Source organism: Taeniopygia guttata, chromosome 6 (genome assembly GCF_048771995.1).
Source record: "Taeniopygia guttata chromosome 6, bTaeGut7.mat, whole genome shotgun sequence".
In the NCBI taxonomy this organism is placed as follows: Eukaryota; Metazoa; Chordata; class Aves; order Passeriformes; family Estrildidae; genus Taeniopygia; species Taeniopygia guttata.
The window spans coordinates 22,034,893-22,047,682 of record NC_133031.1 but is presented as its reverse complement, the minus strand read 5'-3'; the positions used below and the strand labels follow the sequence as shown (position 1 = coordinate 22,047,682).

The window sequence follows — 12,790 nt, the reverse complement described above, 5'->3', positions numbered from 1 at the left end:
CTCTTTTAATATCCATGGCAAAAAAGTTGTCAGGTCCACAGTTTAACTCATTTAAAAGTGATAACATACATTAGTCTAAACTACACTTCTGCCTTGGGTATAGCTGGGACAAGTGCATTGTTTATCAGGGATATTGCTTGTTAGAATAAACGGTTTCTTCTCCCCATTCCAGGGCCTCTGTTAATGTAGGAAGGGATACTTCACCCTCCAGGTCTTGTGTAATTTATGAGGTGCTATTCCCCACCTCAGAATTTGTCTTATTAGCTAAAATCTCAAAGTAAGAAAGGCTGAGCACTGAAAATAATACTTTGCCAATTCAAACAGATTTTGCATGGCAGATTCAGGCTTTCTAATAATGTTGTCCATGGCATAATTTATACTGCACTATCAGCATCTTTGATTCTTCCTTCTCTACAGTCACCCTCCCTGACACCTTATCTGAATAGAAAATGAAATACATTCTACACCATGTGGGTGTGATTTATTTTATAACTACAATTGCTCTATTTCTATATTTCTATGCATTACAGTGTTGCAATTTCTGTTTCAAAATGACCCAGATAGATGTGTTGGAAAAGGTTGAAAGAAAAACAAAAAGAAAAAGAAAATTCTCCCAACATCTCAATTGAAACTATATTCACTGAAACTCAAGAAATGTCAGCAGTTAGCCAAGTGTTCCTGTAGGAAAGCAACGAGGGATAAACTTATCTAGATTTCATTAATTTATTAATTTCTGCCCTTGAATTATTTCAAATTAGAAAGATATGAAGGGTTGCCATCATGATTCGTTTTTTTCTATAAGACTAGAAAAAGAGGTCATACAAAAGACTAGAGGTGAAAGATATATCAATCCAAAGAAAAGTCCATTAACAAGATTGCTGGGATTTAAAGTAAAACAGAACAAATCCTATTAGTCACTTTACCTTTATACTATGCTTCTTAGTTTTGATTTGAAGAATTTCTACATCATCTGATTTCTTGACATTTCAGGAATTTAAAGGGAAATATTTAGTAACACAATAAATATATCCATCCATGTGTGTACATAATAGCTATGGGGAAAAGAATGTAACTTTCATCTCTAATTAATCTCCATAGCCATAGGTCACTATGGAAGTTCTGCTTGTTTTGATTCATCCCCTTCTCCTGCATAGTAAGGTTTATGAGACTCATGACTTTCAAATCTCCAATACAAAATCTACAGGAAAACAATCAGCTGTTAATTTTTTTCCAAGCTGTGAAACAGGAATACAAAGCAAGGCAGATCTGGGTCCTGAGGATTCAGTATATCACGCAGAGCAATCGTGAGCTATTTTCCCTCTTATATTAGCAGTGTACAGGGTGTAGAATGAGGGAATTGTTTAAATTATATAACTTGCCTATTTTATTAAAATAGTTATATGATGATGAAAGGAGCAAAAACAATTTGGTAATTGAAAACTGTGAGCTACTAAGCTTACACAAACTAGTAATAAGTTTGCTGAAGAACATTTCCACTACAGGAGGCAGGCAGAAAACAACAGATGTAGTCAACTATATTGGAACTCAGCAATTAAAATACAGGTGTCTCTGAAAGAGGTATCTTAATTCATCAAGTTATCTGCAAATCCTATACTGCAGCATTTATTTTCCATGGGCTGGTAAAATATCATTTAGGACTATATATTGAAACCTATAGTTCAATATATTCTTGTATAGTTAAAGACATGTAATTAGTATACAGAATTACCCAGTCGTAGGCATCCATAGATATTTATATTCTTTCTCTTCTGCCTTGATACACCCACTAACAGATACAAAAGCTTATTCTTAACAAAAAAAGAGAATTATTATCATATCTCCCCACAATAATAAGCAATACAAAAGGCTTATATTTGATTTGTGAGATTCAAACTTTGCAAACTATGCTACCAACAAAGCTCACAAATACATTATATTAGAAGAAACTGGGACTTTTTAGTAAATAACCTGTAGGGCTCTGACCCAGCTAGATGTGTTAATCAGTTGCATCCAAGTTACCAATAACACAAGATCTCTGCCTGAATGGGAGAGTCTCTTAAACAAAGACTCCCCTAAACAGAGACTCTCTTGAGAGACACCACATGTCTCTTAAACTAAGACTCACAGAATGATGACACTTGAGGTTTTGAACATAAAATTTCATCTTGCTTTTAAACCTCTTGTCAGGGTTCCTACTTAAGCTTAATGTTTCTTATATACCACACAGTTTTATAGAAATCACATAGGTGGAATCTACTAACATTCCTACAATAAATATGGGATATACAAGGAATAATTATAAATATCATGAAAAGGGACAGAGATGATAAAAATATTCAACACAATCACTGTACTCTAGAAATTATAAATTATATAAGATCTTAATTTAGTACTGAACTGAGTCTAGGCTTACAATATTAAAACACACAGGTGATACATTAATTATTAATATTATTCTGTCTTTTCTTCTCATATCAGTTTTAAGTGCATGAGAGTTGCAGAATTGTGTGTTTTGAGTTCTACAAGAATAAGTATCTTTGAAAGATACTTTTGAATTTAAAATGTAGTCAAAGTTTTATGAAGTATTAAATTTATCAGCAAGGACTACATTTTTTTTTAGGAGCATAATGTGAAGAACAAGGAGGACATAATGGGAGACTGAGAATAGAGCAAGGAAAGCAGAGCTCCTGAAGACCATTCCCAGTCTCAGTACTGTGAGACTGTGTGGCTGTAAGAAAGCTCTCAAGTAAGTGCTGAAAAATTTGTTTTTCTGAACAACAGCTTTGGGTTTAGTTTTGCAGGGCAAGACCAAAATTATTTGTAATAAAAATCAACCAGGAAAGGAATTCTGAGCTCATCCCATCTATACAGATGTTAGTATGTATTTAATTTAGTCAGTGCTTTATAGTCATTTTAGTAAGTGCTTACTCCAGGTATACTTCTAACAGTACAAACTCTGCCTCAGCACATTTCAAACTCATGTGACTAAGATCTTGTTAAATCACCCCTCCCAAAAAAACCAAACCCAGAATGCCTTAAGCCTTTTGCATCTTTCCTTCAAGCATGGCCTTGCAATAGATTCAGTGTTGGGAATTCAGATCCAGTAAAACTAGCCATCTGCAGCAACAAAAACAGGAACCTGGGTCTGGCATAGAACTGCTCTCCTGTTTGAAAAAAACCAAACAAACCAATAAACAAACCCACAAAAAATGTTGAAAACAAACTCTGATACTTTCCCACAAAGCTTCTTTGATTTTTTCCAAGACACAAACAACTTTTTTTTTATGCACCTGCATAAAACAGCCAAGTGACCTCATTTTTTTTCACTCACCTCCTGAAACCACCAGTTATGGTAACTAAAGCATCTGGTAGAAATGTACACACAGTATTCTTGACAATCAAGCTTACTGCATCTGCTTCTGCCTTAGAGACACAGCTAACAAGGTCCTCATAGTAGAGAATCCCTGGAAATCAAAGGTGAAAAGTGTTGATCGCTCCACAGAAACATTAAAATATACACGGAATTATTCAAGGCCCAAATCACAGGTGGTGTGGGTACAAGGGATCACAGGCCAGAGACAGCCTCTTTCTTCCCTCATCTTTGTCCTTAGAGTTTATACATATTTTTGTCATTATAATTTGTCATGTAATTTTTCAACACAGCAATTACAATAATTGCTCCACTTTCTTAGGACCTGAGTATTTATAAATTACTCTGACTTCCCTACTACCTTCCATCAATAGCATTTTTGGATGTACTGTTTCAAAAGGCACTCTTCCCAAAATTATGGTGTTCTATACAAGTACAGAGCCCAGACGTATGTGAAATACCCCAGCCATCTTATTTCTGATCACAGAGCTTGTGTTGAAAGAACCCAGTATGGCAGCTTGCTTCACATTTGAATATTGACATGTAAAAGAAAAAGGGACAAAGGAGCACGAATACAAGAAATCTGATCCAAAGGAGTCTGAGGTGACAAATTTAATGCAAAAATAAAGGGACATTATTTTAATGTCATATTATGGGATATGTTTTCCTTAATGTAACTAATTTCTTTGTTTAAATTAGTTCATTCATTTAGGGAAACAGTGCATACACACAAAATCTGTGGAGAAGGAACATTATTCTTGTGACCATATTTAACATTTTAAAGTTAAGATGTGCTAGGATTGTAGAAAAAAATGTATAAGTACTTTATTACAAGTCTACATTTATCAGTAAAGTAGGGCTGCCTTGAGGAAGACTGATCTCCTCTGAAAAGTAGTTCTGGGCTTTCCCAATTTAATAATTTTTTCACAACCTGTGCAATAATGAACCATTAATAGTTTTGTGTATAAGAGATTTCATTTGGTATCTGTGCAAGCAATTTAAAAATATGCATATTCCTATGTTTTGAATGACACCATTTTTAATTAGGAGCTCAATTGGTCCAAATATTTTCACCTAATAATTCAATATTCACAAGACTGCAGCAAGAGAACAGATATATAAATGAGCTTTGCCTTCCCCTGTGATTCTATTATCAAGAGATACAAGTTTTTTTGACACCTAACCTCACCTGCTTTCTGCATTTTTGACAGCTTCAGGGTCTTTTCAGCTTTTACCTCTTCCACAGTTCTCAAACCCATTCTGTACCATTTCTCAGATGTCTTCACTCCCACTCCAAAGACTGAAGTAAATTGCTAAAGTCAATAGAAAAACATTTCAATGTTGTTTTCTAAAGGAGCAGTGAATTAATATTAAGTAGGCAACAATAAGGTTTCTCAAGGAAAGCAAAAGGCAGAGTTAATCCTACACTGAAGATAAACAGTGTGATACAAACATGTAAATTCAGTTTCCCTTCTTTGCGTGACTACATTGAACAGAGAACTGGTTTTATACATGGACAGTTCTCATTAACGTGAAATCTAAACAAAAATACAGCAGTAGTCCCAGCCCCATTATGAAATTTACTAAAATCTACACTTTTAACTATGGTTTGAAATAATGGTATTAATCTCTATTTTTACTCAATTTCTTAACAGAAATGCATTAGGTAGCTCAATTCCCTGACACTGACCAGATAGAATAAGAGATGTCACAAGATTATCTCTATAATTTGACTGACATTATGGCTTTGTGCTACATGCACTACCAGCTCTCAAAACAAAAACCAAACCAAAAAAAAAAAAAAAACCCAACAACAACAAAAAACAAGCAGAAAACAAATAGAAACAAACAAAAACCAAAACAACCAAAAAACCCCAAACAAACAAGAAAAGACCCAAAATAAAAACCAAAACCTCACACAAGTATCCCCGAACAACCAAAAAATTGACACACGAAAAAACAACCTAAAACACTCCAAAGTCTACCAGTCCACCAGAAAGTTTTGTGTGGTCATATTCCATCTATGACAAAGCAATGTTGTTCTCTAAGTTATTACCCATGAGAGGATGTAAAGCAGCAGCTGTAAGCGTTATTCTTTGGATCACTATCCCAGATGAACACTGATATGAAAGCAAGAGGGAAAACTTTCATGCTTGCCCAAAAGCACATTCTTTATGTTCACTTTGTCAATACTGTAGCTCTCCACCTTGCTTTGCACTTTTATGGAATTCAGTGAGTGGCTGTGTAAGACATGGATAACTAACTGCTCTTTTCCATTGAATCTACAACCTCTAAATTCCATGCATTCCAAAGCAAGCCCCCTTTATTTCTTTGTTTTTGTGAAGATATTAATTCCTTGAAAATAATTAAGATTTAAAAAAAGAAAAATTAAAATATTTGACAATATTAAATATGAATTGTCTTACACTTTGTATATATGTGAAATTACCTACTCTTGTCTGAATCACAGGTGCTTATAATAGGATATGATCTTTTAAATATTTAGATTGTTATCTTTTAATGTTTTTGCTAGTGCTGAAATATTTTCAAAAGGGTCTATTACTGGGTTTTAAATTATTCTATGAGATTTAATTAATACTGAGACAAAGAACTAAAGAAAGAGGATTCTATGCACCCAAATTTTTAGGGGGAAAAAACCAAAATTGTGGTTTTTTTCTCTCCAGACTTAGATTCATTGTTACTTAGCATGTTTTTAGATGCTAGAGATGCTGCCAGCAGTGTACACAAGTAAAAGGCAGCACATTTCTTTTCAGCTGGTGAAACCAATTACACAAACTCAATCTCTGCAGCACCCATTTCTGTAAGAAAGCAAACTGACCCTGTCAGCTCATGTCCCTACATCTAAAACATTGACTATAATTTAATTCAGTCATTTGATAACCATGGTCCTGGGGCCAGCAGTGATCTTTTAAGTCATGATAAGTGAAGCAGCATGTACCAGGACTATGCTAAACAGTAAAATGTTGGAATTCACTAATACAAGATTCTTCTTAAAATTCTATAATAAACTTGGTGGGAACAACTGGTTACAACTAATTTAGACAAAATGCTGAGATGTATGCTCAGCTAAGAAGAGAGCCATCTAAATTTGTTTTATTTTGCATGTGAAACAAGGCATAAAGTATATTTGAGATAATTTGTCTCCTGATAGGTTTTATTCTAATCTCCATGAGATTTCTTAAACTCTGAAGTGTAAGATTTAATGGTTGTTCCTCATCATGCTGTAATGCAATCATGCATTAATAAGAAAGTCTGCTTCTGGGATCCTTCTATACATGGGAATCTACACCTCTTTTTGAATATTGCTAGAAATGGCATCAACATCTGTCTCTGAAAACCCTTCCATACCTGTATTGTAAGTCAGAGAGAACAGAAGAGCCTTTGGATAGCTGAAGCAAAAGTGAGTGATGCCAGGGAGAATTTAACAGTCCCATTTGTTTGAATCTGTTTTAATTTTTCTGAAGACAGAAGGTATTTATAGAGATCAAAAATGCAGATAAATTTTTTTTTAATGTTTGTTCATCTTACATGTTTCCAATGGAGAATTCAATAAATATTTCAGTAATGGGAACTGCAATATTTATGTGGTTTTCATTCCCTGCAACTATGAAGTTGTGTGACTAAGACTCTGCAATGTACCTAAGGAAGAAACAGCTCCAGTCCTCCTGCCTCACACAAAAGAGCATTACAATAGATCTGAGTCATCTTCTTCACCCAGTATTTTCTTAATTACAGAATAAAATGAAGTAGTTTTGAAATTTCAAACAGCTGAGGCAGAAATGAAACCAACATCACATTAAACTTACAGCAAAGAGTAAGTTGCATTACATCACTTAAGAGCAATTATGTATACATCACATTAAGTAAAAATAGGTATTCCACATTATTCCTTGTCACTGTTTCTTGTTTTGCCTTTCTTTTTTTCAAGACCTATCTTTCTTTTTATTTGATATTGGTTGTCCCTTTACAATAAAAATGATGGCTTTGTCCAAGTTCTACTAAAGGGAGGCAAATTTTAAACAGCAGCTACAAAACTCAAAGGAATTACCTTAAATGCCTTGTATCGCTCATCATTTAGCACTTCTTTAACTCTAGAACTCTCATCTTCTTCAATAATCTCCTAAACAAAGACAAATATTACTTATAAAAAAATATATAATTTGTAAGACCTTACTACAATTATAAGATTTAGCGAAATAATCTAAAATCAAGTTTCATCAATTTTTATTAATCAATAAAAGAACCCCTAGCAAGCATATTGTTTTATTCCCTTAGGATCAAATTCTGCAACCCTTTTAAAGAAAGAAAATTACTGAAGGATGAAGGAGAAACTGGAACCACAGAATAAATTTCACAGTCCTTACTTACTCATAAATTTACTCAAGGATGAAGTAGAAACTGGGACCATAGAATATATTTCTCAGTACTTATTTACTCATAAAGACACAGCCAGAAAGCAGTTATTTATTACAAGCTATCAATTACTTGTCCTGAAAATTAGATTTCATTATTGGTTGAGTTTTCTACTCTCAAAAATAAGACCATTGTAAGAACAAATACTATTTTTTTCTGGAGTGTACATTTCTTTAGTCTTTCTCATGAAAATTAAAAACAAAACTGACAAAACCATCCCAAGAAACCATCCTATTTTCTGTGGGATCTTGATTGCAATCCCAGCCCTCACACAGAAGTACTAAAAGCACTCCAGAGGCTGCATTCTTAACTGGTGGACTGGGGCAAAAGAGGAGCCAGAGCAAAGCACAATACTCAGCAGTGACCCCTGAGCAGCACTCTGAGATGTGGGTCCTGAAAAGGTTAAGAACTAAACAAAAATGCAGGGAATACTCCAAGTTCCAGAAAGAATGGAGAGTTCATCCATCACCTGGATAAAAGGCTCTGCTATAACTATATATAACTTGCTATAAAGTAGAAGGGTAAGATTTAACATTAAAGTGCTAAAATATTTACCACTTCCACAAAAAAGAGTATTTCTAATAAAGCATTCAGGTGAGTAAAGTGATGTTGCCAAGGGCAGAAGTCACATGAACAAAACTATTAACAGTTAACCTGTTGCATCCAAATCAGAGTGAGCCCTTAGAAATTACATGCAAAGCTGATACTGCTTTATTTATTCCATTGTATTTATTCACTTGTAACCCTCATTCCTAAGAGTGAGGGTTCCATGACAGAGTCTTGTGTTATGAAAAAGGTTTCCAAAAATCATTTCATTCTTTGTTTCTGTGTTAGAAGCATAGATAACACATTGCTATTACAGAAAATGCAGAATGTTTGTACACACACACAGATGTACCAGTGCTCCTCTCAGTGACCTGTAAATACTGATCTATAAAAAAATCAATTGGCAGATAATTCACAAGTACATTACCTCAATGATATCTCTGACTTGGTCTCCCACACAGGGCAACCCTTGTATATCTTTCATACTGGTTACTGAAAATGGAAGAGATTTCAGCAATGAAGCTGCCCTTAAAAATTCCAGGGAGAATATTTCATTTTCTTTGAATTCATAATTTTCAGCCATTACCTCGAAGGCATCCTGGGACAGGGGGAGGTAGAGGAAAAAAAAAAGTTAAAGTTTAATAATAGCTTAAAATATTCAGTATGCTCCTTAGAAAGGCTACTTTGTATGCTAATTCAATAATTACTTCTTTACACTACATTGAAAAGATAGAGTTCATTTTAAAAAAGCAGACCAATTTTCTAGCAACTTGAAGTTTTCCAGGTATCAAAAAAATGGTATTTTAGAGCTAAGCTTGAAAAAATTTTGTGAGATTTGCCTTCTGTATTCTCCATGGATCTTATAAATCAGTGTCAAATAGTGCCATAATTTTTAGAATTATCCCCAACCATAATTAATCCAGCAGATCAGCATATAACATCTGCATTTTCAGATGCAACCAAATAGGAATCTGTGGCAATACTGGAAACCACCTTAATCTTTTTGAACATGTAGTCATGCTTCTACTTGGTAAGTTAGGGAACAAATTCTCCTGTTCTTCATTTTTCAGATGTATAACCTTGCAAATAGAAACACATTTTCTTTATAGCTCTTTAGCTATCCATGGTTTGGTTTATTTAACATTGCACTCAAAAATACCTGAAGAATGTCTATATAGTTGGTTTTTTCCTAAATGATCCATATGAGGTCTGTTTCCCTCCCAGAATATATTTAAAAATATTCATATTAAAAGCAGAGAATTTTAGAAATTAAATGCAGGGAATAGACCACCTCTACAATGGTGTAGAGGACACCTCTACAATGGTGTAGAGGAATTTAGTTGGTGTTTGCCACTGTAGAGTATCAGCTTTTCAGAGGGAACCAATGCTGCAAAATAATTTTGTGAATAACCTAAGAACTTATGATGGTTTTTATTTGATTAGCAGCTGGAAAAACAAGTTCTGAGTGAAATCTTGCACAAACCTCAAAAACTTCCAAGAATGCAAAATTAATTGATTTCTTCAGAAATGCTTAAGAGTGCACCATTACTAGAAGAGAGTTCCCCTGTACGGAATATTTACCTAGAAGCCAGAGAAGCGGCTGTCAGTGTGCATCTGCCTGCAATTACTACTTCCCAGAGCTGTAGGCCAAGTGCTTGCACAGAAATGTTTCTGGAATAGATGTGAGTAAAATCAAGAGACAGCAAATGGCTTACCAGAGCAATGACTGCAGTGGAAAGCAGGAAGGAAAGAGAATAAGTGTCCTTTTCCTGCCCTCACTGTTCATGTTTAGTCTCAAATATCATTTCATTTGTAATGAATATACAGTTTATATAGTTCAAAGAAAAATAATTTTAGATTTTCCTTTGTGTGCTTTATATTGGAAGATGAAGGACAGTAAAACCCAGCAGGCCTTGTAGATCCTAAATGCTACAGGTGTAATATCTCCACGTGAATCTGTCCCAAGCCCACTAACTGACAGGACAGCAAATCCAGTGAAGTCGGCTCTTTATTGTATCTGTGGAATAGAAAACAGCATCTATCACCCTACATTGAGTGAATACAGCCTCATTTAAACAACGAGATTTTACTTGAGCTATCATCATTTAGATCACTAAAATGGAACATTTCCTTAAAACTAAACATACCATTCACAATGATTTACATATTGCATTTCATTGTTGGGTCAGTTCTATAAAACTAGACTGACATGGTGAGTTTGTTTATATAATAAACATTTTAGTCTCATTGAAACAAATTGAAGGTTTTACTTTAAATCTTCAAGAAAACTTTGTATTTTCTTACCCTATGATTTGCAAAACATTCCTCTTAACAAAACAAAAATATGAGATCTCACTTGTTTTGACAGTATTTCCTTAGAAGGAAATAGGTACCATAGCTGAAAAAAACCCACTTCATTTCCCTTTTTTTTTTCTTAGCTGCACTAATACGTTAAAAGTATATAAAAATATGGCTTGCTACAATTTTCTTTATTCTATATCACCAGTATAAATTCACTCCTTGGTCTCCCTAAGAATCAGTCACCTATTGTCTGTCTCACTCTAAGAATCCTTCCCTTAGCTGCATATTTATTTACCAGCTACTCAATAGTAAGGGCTGTGAAATTCCATTTTCATAACATTTCATGAAAGACCTCATTAGAAGGACAGCTGTTTAGCAACATGCCTGATCTGGAAGTTTCAACTATCATTTACATTCAACTACCCCTTGGGTATAAAGAATCAAAAAGAGGAGAGATAATGCTCCTTTGAGGGAAAAAAACAAACAAACAAAAAACCAACAAAAATAAAAAAACAAACAACCCACCAAACCCCAATCGATTAGAAGAATAATGCATAAGCCTTAGCTTCCTAACATCTGTCTCTAAATCTTTTGCTGTAGCTAATTGTTGGATTTATTCAACTGTCTTTTTTTCCACATTTAAAATCTTTATTTAGTTGACAGATTAACTTGTAAGTAATTACATGTTTTTTGGTAAGACAGGCACATTATAGTTTCTATTTAGAAAGAGAACTAATGCAGAAAAATGTGAAACTACTAGTTTGAGGTCATCAGCAACATGGATTCATCCCAGTTTGTATATGGAAGAAAAGACACAGTACTGCAAAGCAAATGGGGAAATACATTTTACAAGTGGGATAACAGGACTCGGATGTTTCCTCTACTGTGGGGCTTTCTGGATGCTCTCCCAAGTTCTTACACTTGTTATTCTTCAAAGATTATTTTTTACTATGGAATAGAATATGCTAATTGTTCCTTCAAGTGAGATTAAACGTTCAACTCACAAAATTAAGATTACTTTTGATTTCTTCTTCTTTCTTTATAATTTGTACACCTAAGTAGTCAAGAAAGCACTGTTTGCCAAGAAATTTCTGTGTTAATAATGGCAGAGACTGGCAAAGCCATCTTCTTGTTTAGAGTGCTCAAAAAGTCCTGGGATGTTTTTACTCACTCCCAAAATGCAGCCTCTCACATGCACATCTGAAGTGTGCTATACTGAACAATCAGCCATTGTGGCAATTGTATCTGCATATCCCAGCACAGCCCTGCTGCAGAGAGGTGTCAGTCCCTTCCCACTGCCAGGAGGGCAGTTCTCAGAAAAGCTGTGTCACCTTCACTGTTGAAAAATATAATCACAAGAAGCATTTCACTCAGAGGCTGTTGATAGTCAGTGAGAAAATATAATCAAAACATTCTTATTATTCTAGTTCACATTTTTCACTGTTTTCCTGCCTTTGTGAAGCTCATTAGGCTGTTTAAAATAAACAATTAAAGAGTATTGAATATTCATTATTCTCTGTGCAAAAAAACCACATTGCCTGCAAATGCAGCAACTAATTACAGATGTCTTTTACCATAAAACTACTTTTAACATTCTTTACAATAAAATATTTCTTTATTTAAAAAAAAGACAGGAACACAGGAACTAGAGTTGCTGTCTATCAAATGGTATAGTTCATATTGAGTAATATTCTAGTGGGAAAAGCATGTAAAACGCTAATATTATTTAATAAAAATCCACAATCTAATAGATCACTGGTGAAGTCAGCCTATGGTGATACAAAGGGGAAAGTTATTGACCATTTATTCTAAACTATTATATGTCTTACCTGAAACATCTCACCCTCACTTTATCAATCAGATCAATATTTAGATTACCTGTTTAAAAAGTACCAGTTTAAAAGAAAACTAAATTTCCATAGATTTCCAGCACATCAGAATTTCATTATCTTCAGAGTACTCTGCAGGGTCTTCTGTAATTAAATATGCAACAGAGCTAGGCTACATTTCAGTTCTTCAGTTATTGAAAATTTTACATGTGTCTCTGAAATTTTGGAATGTTTGTTGGTGAGACTTGGAGTATGCAAAAATGTGAGTTTAAAATTACTTCCAGATTCCAGTGGGTCAGATCCAAAAGAA

At 34.3% G+C, this 12,790-nt stretch overlaps 1 protein-coding gene across 5 annotated transcripts in view; it reads right to left on the bottom strand.

Moving 5' to 3' along the window:
• Positions 1-12,790, bottom strand: part of DNTT (DNA nucleotidylexotransferase) — a 146,502-nt gene that overhangs the window by 51,867 nt on the left and 81,845 nt on the right. For all 5 annotated transcript variants that reach the window (XM_072931136.1, XM_072931138.1, XM_072931135.1 and 2 more), the window contains 4 exons: positions 8,778-8,948; positions 7,440-7,511; positions 4,560-4,683; positions 3,332-3,464 (listed from right to left, as the gene is read on the bottom strand). In XM_072931136.1, coding sequence (XP_072787237.1) covers positions 3,332-3,464; positions 4,560-4,683; positions 7,440-7,511; positions 8,778-8,948 — 500 coding nt within the window. The remainder of the gene's footprint in view (positions 1-3,331; positions 3,465-4,559; positions 4,684-7,439; positions 7,512-8,777; positions 8,949-12,790) is intronic.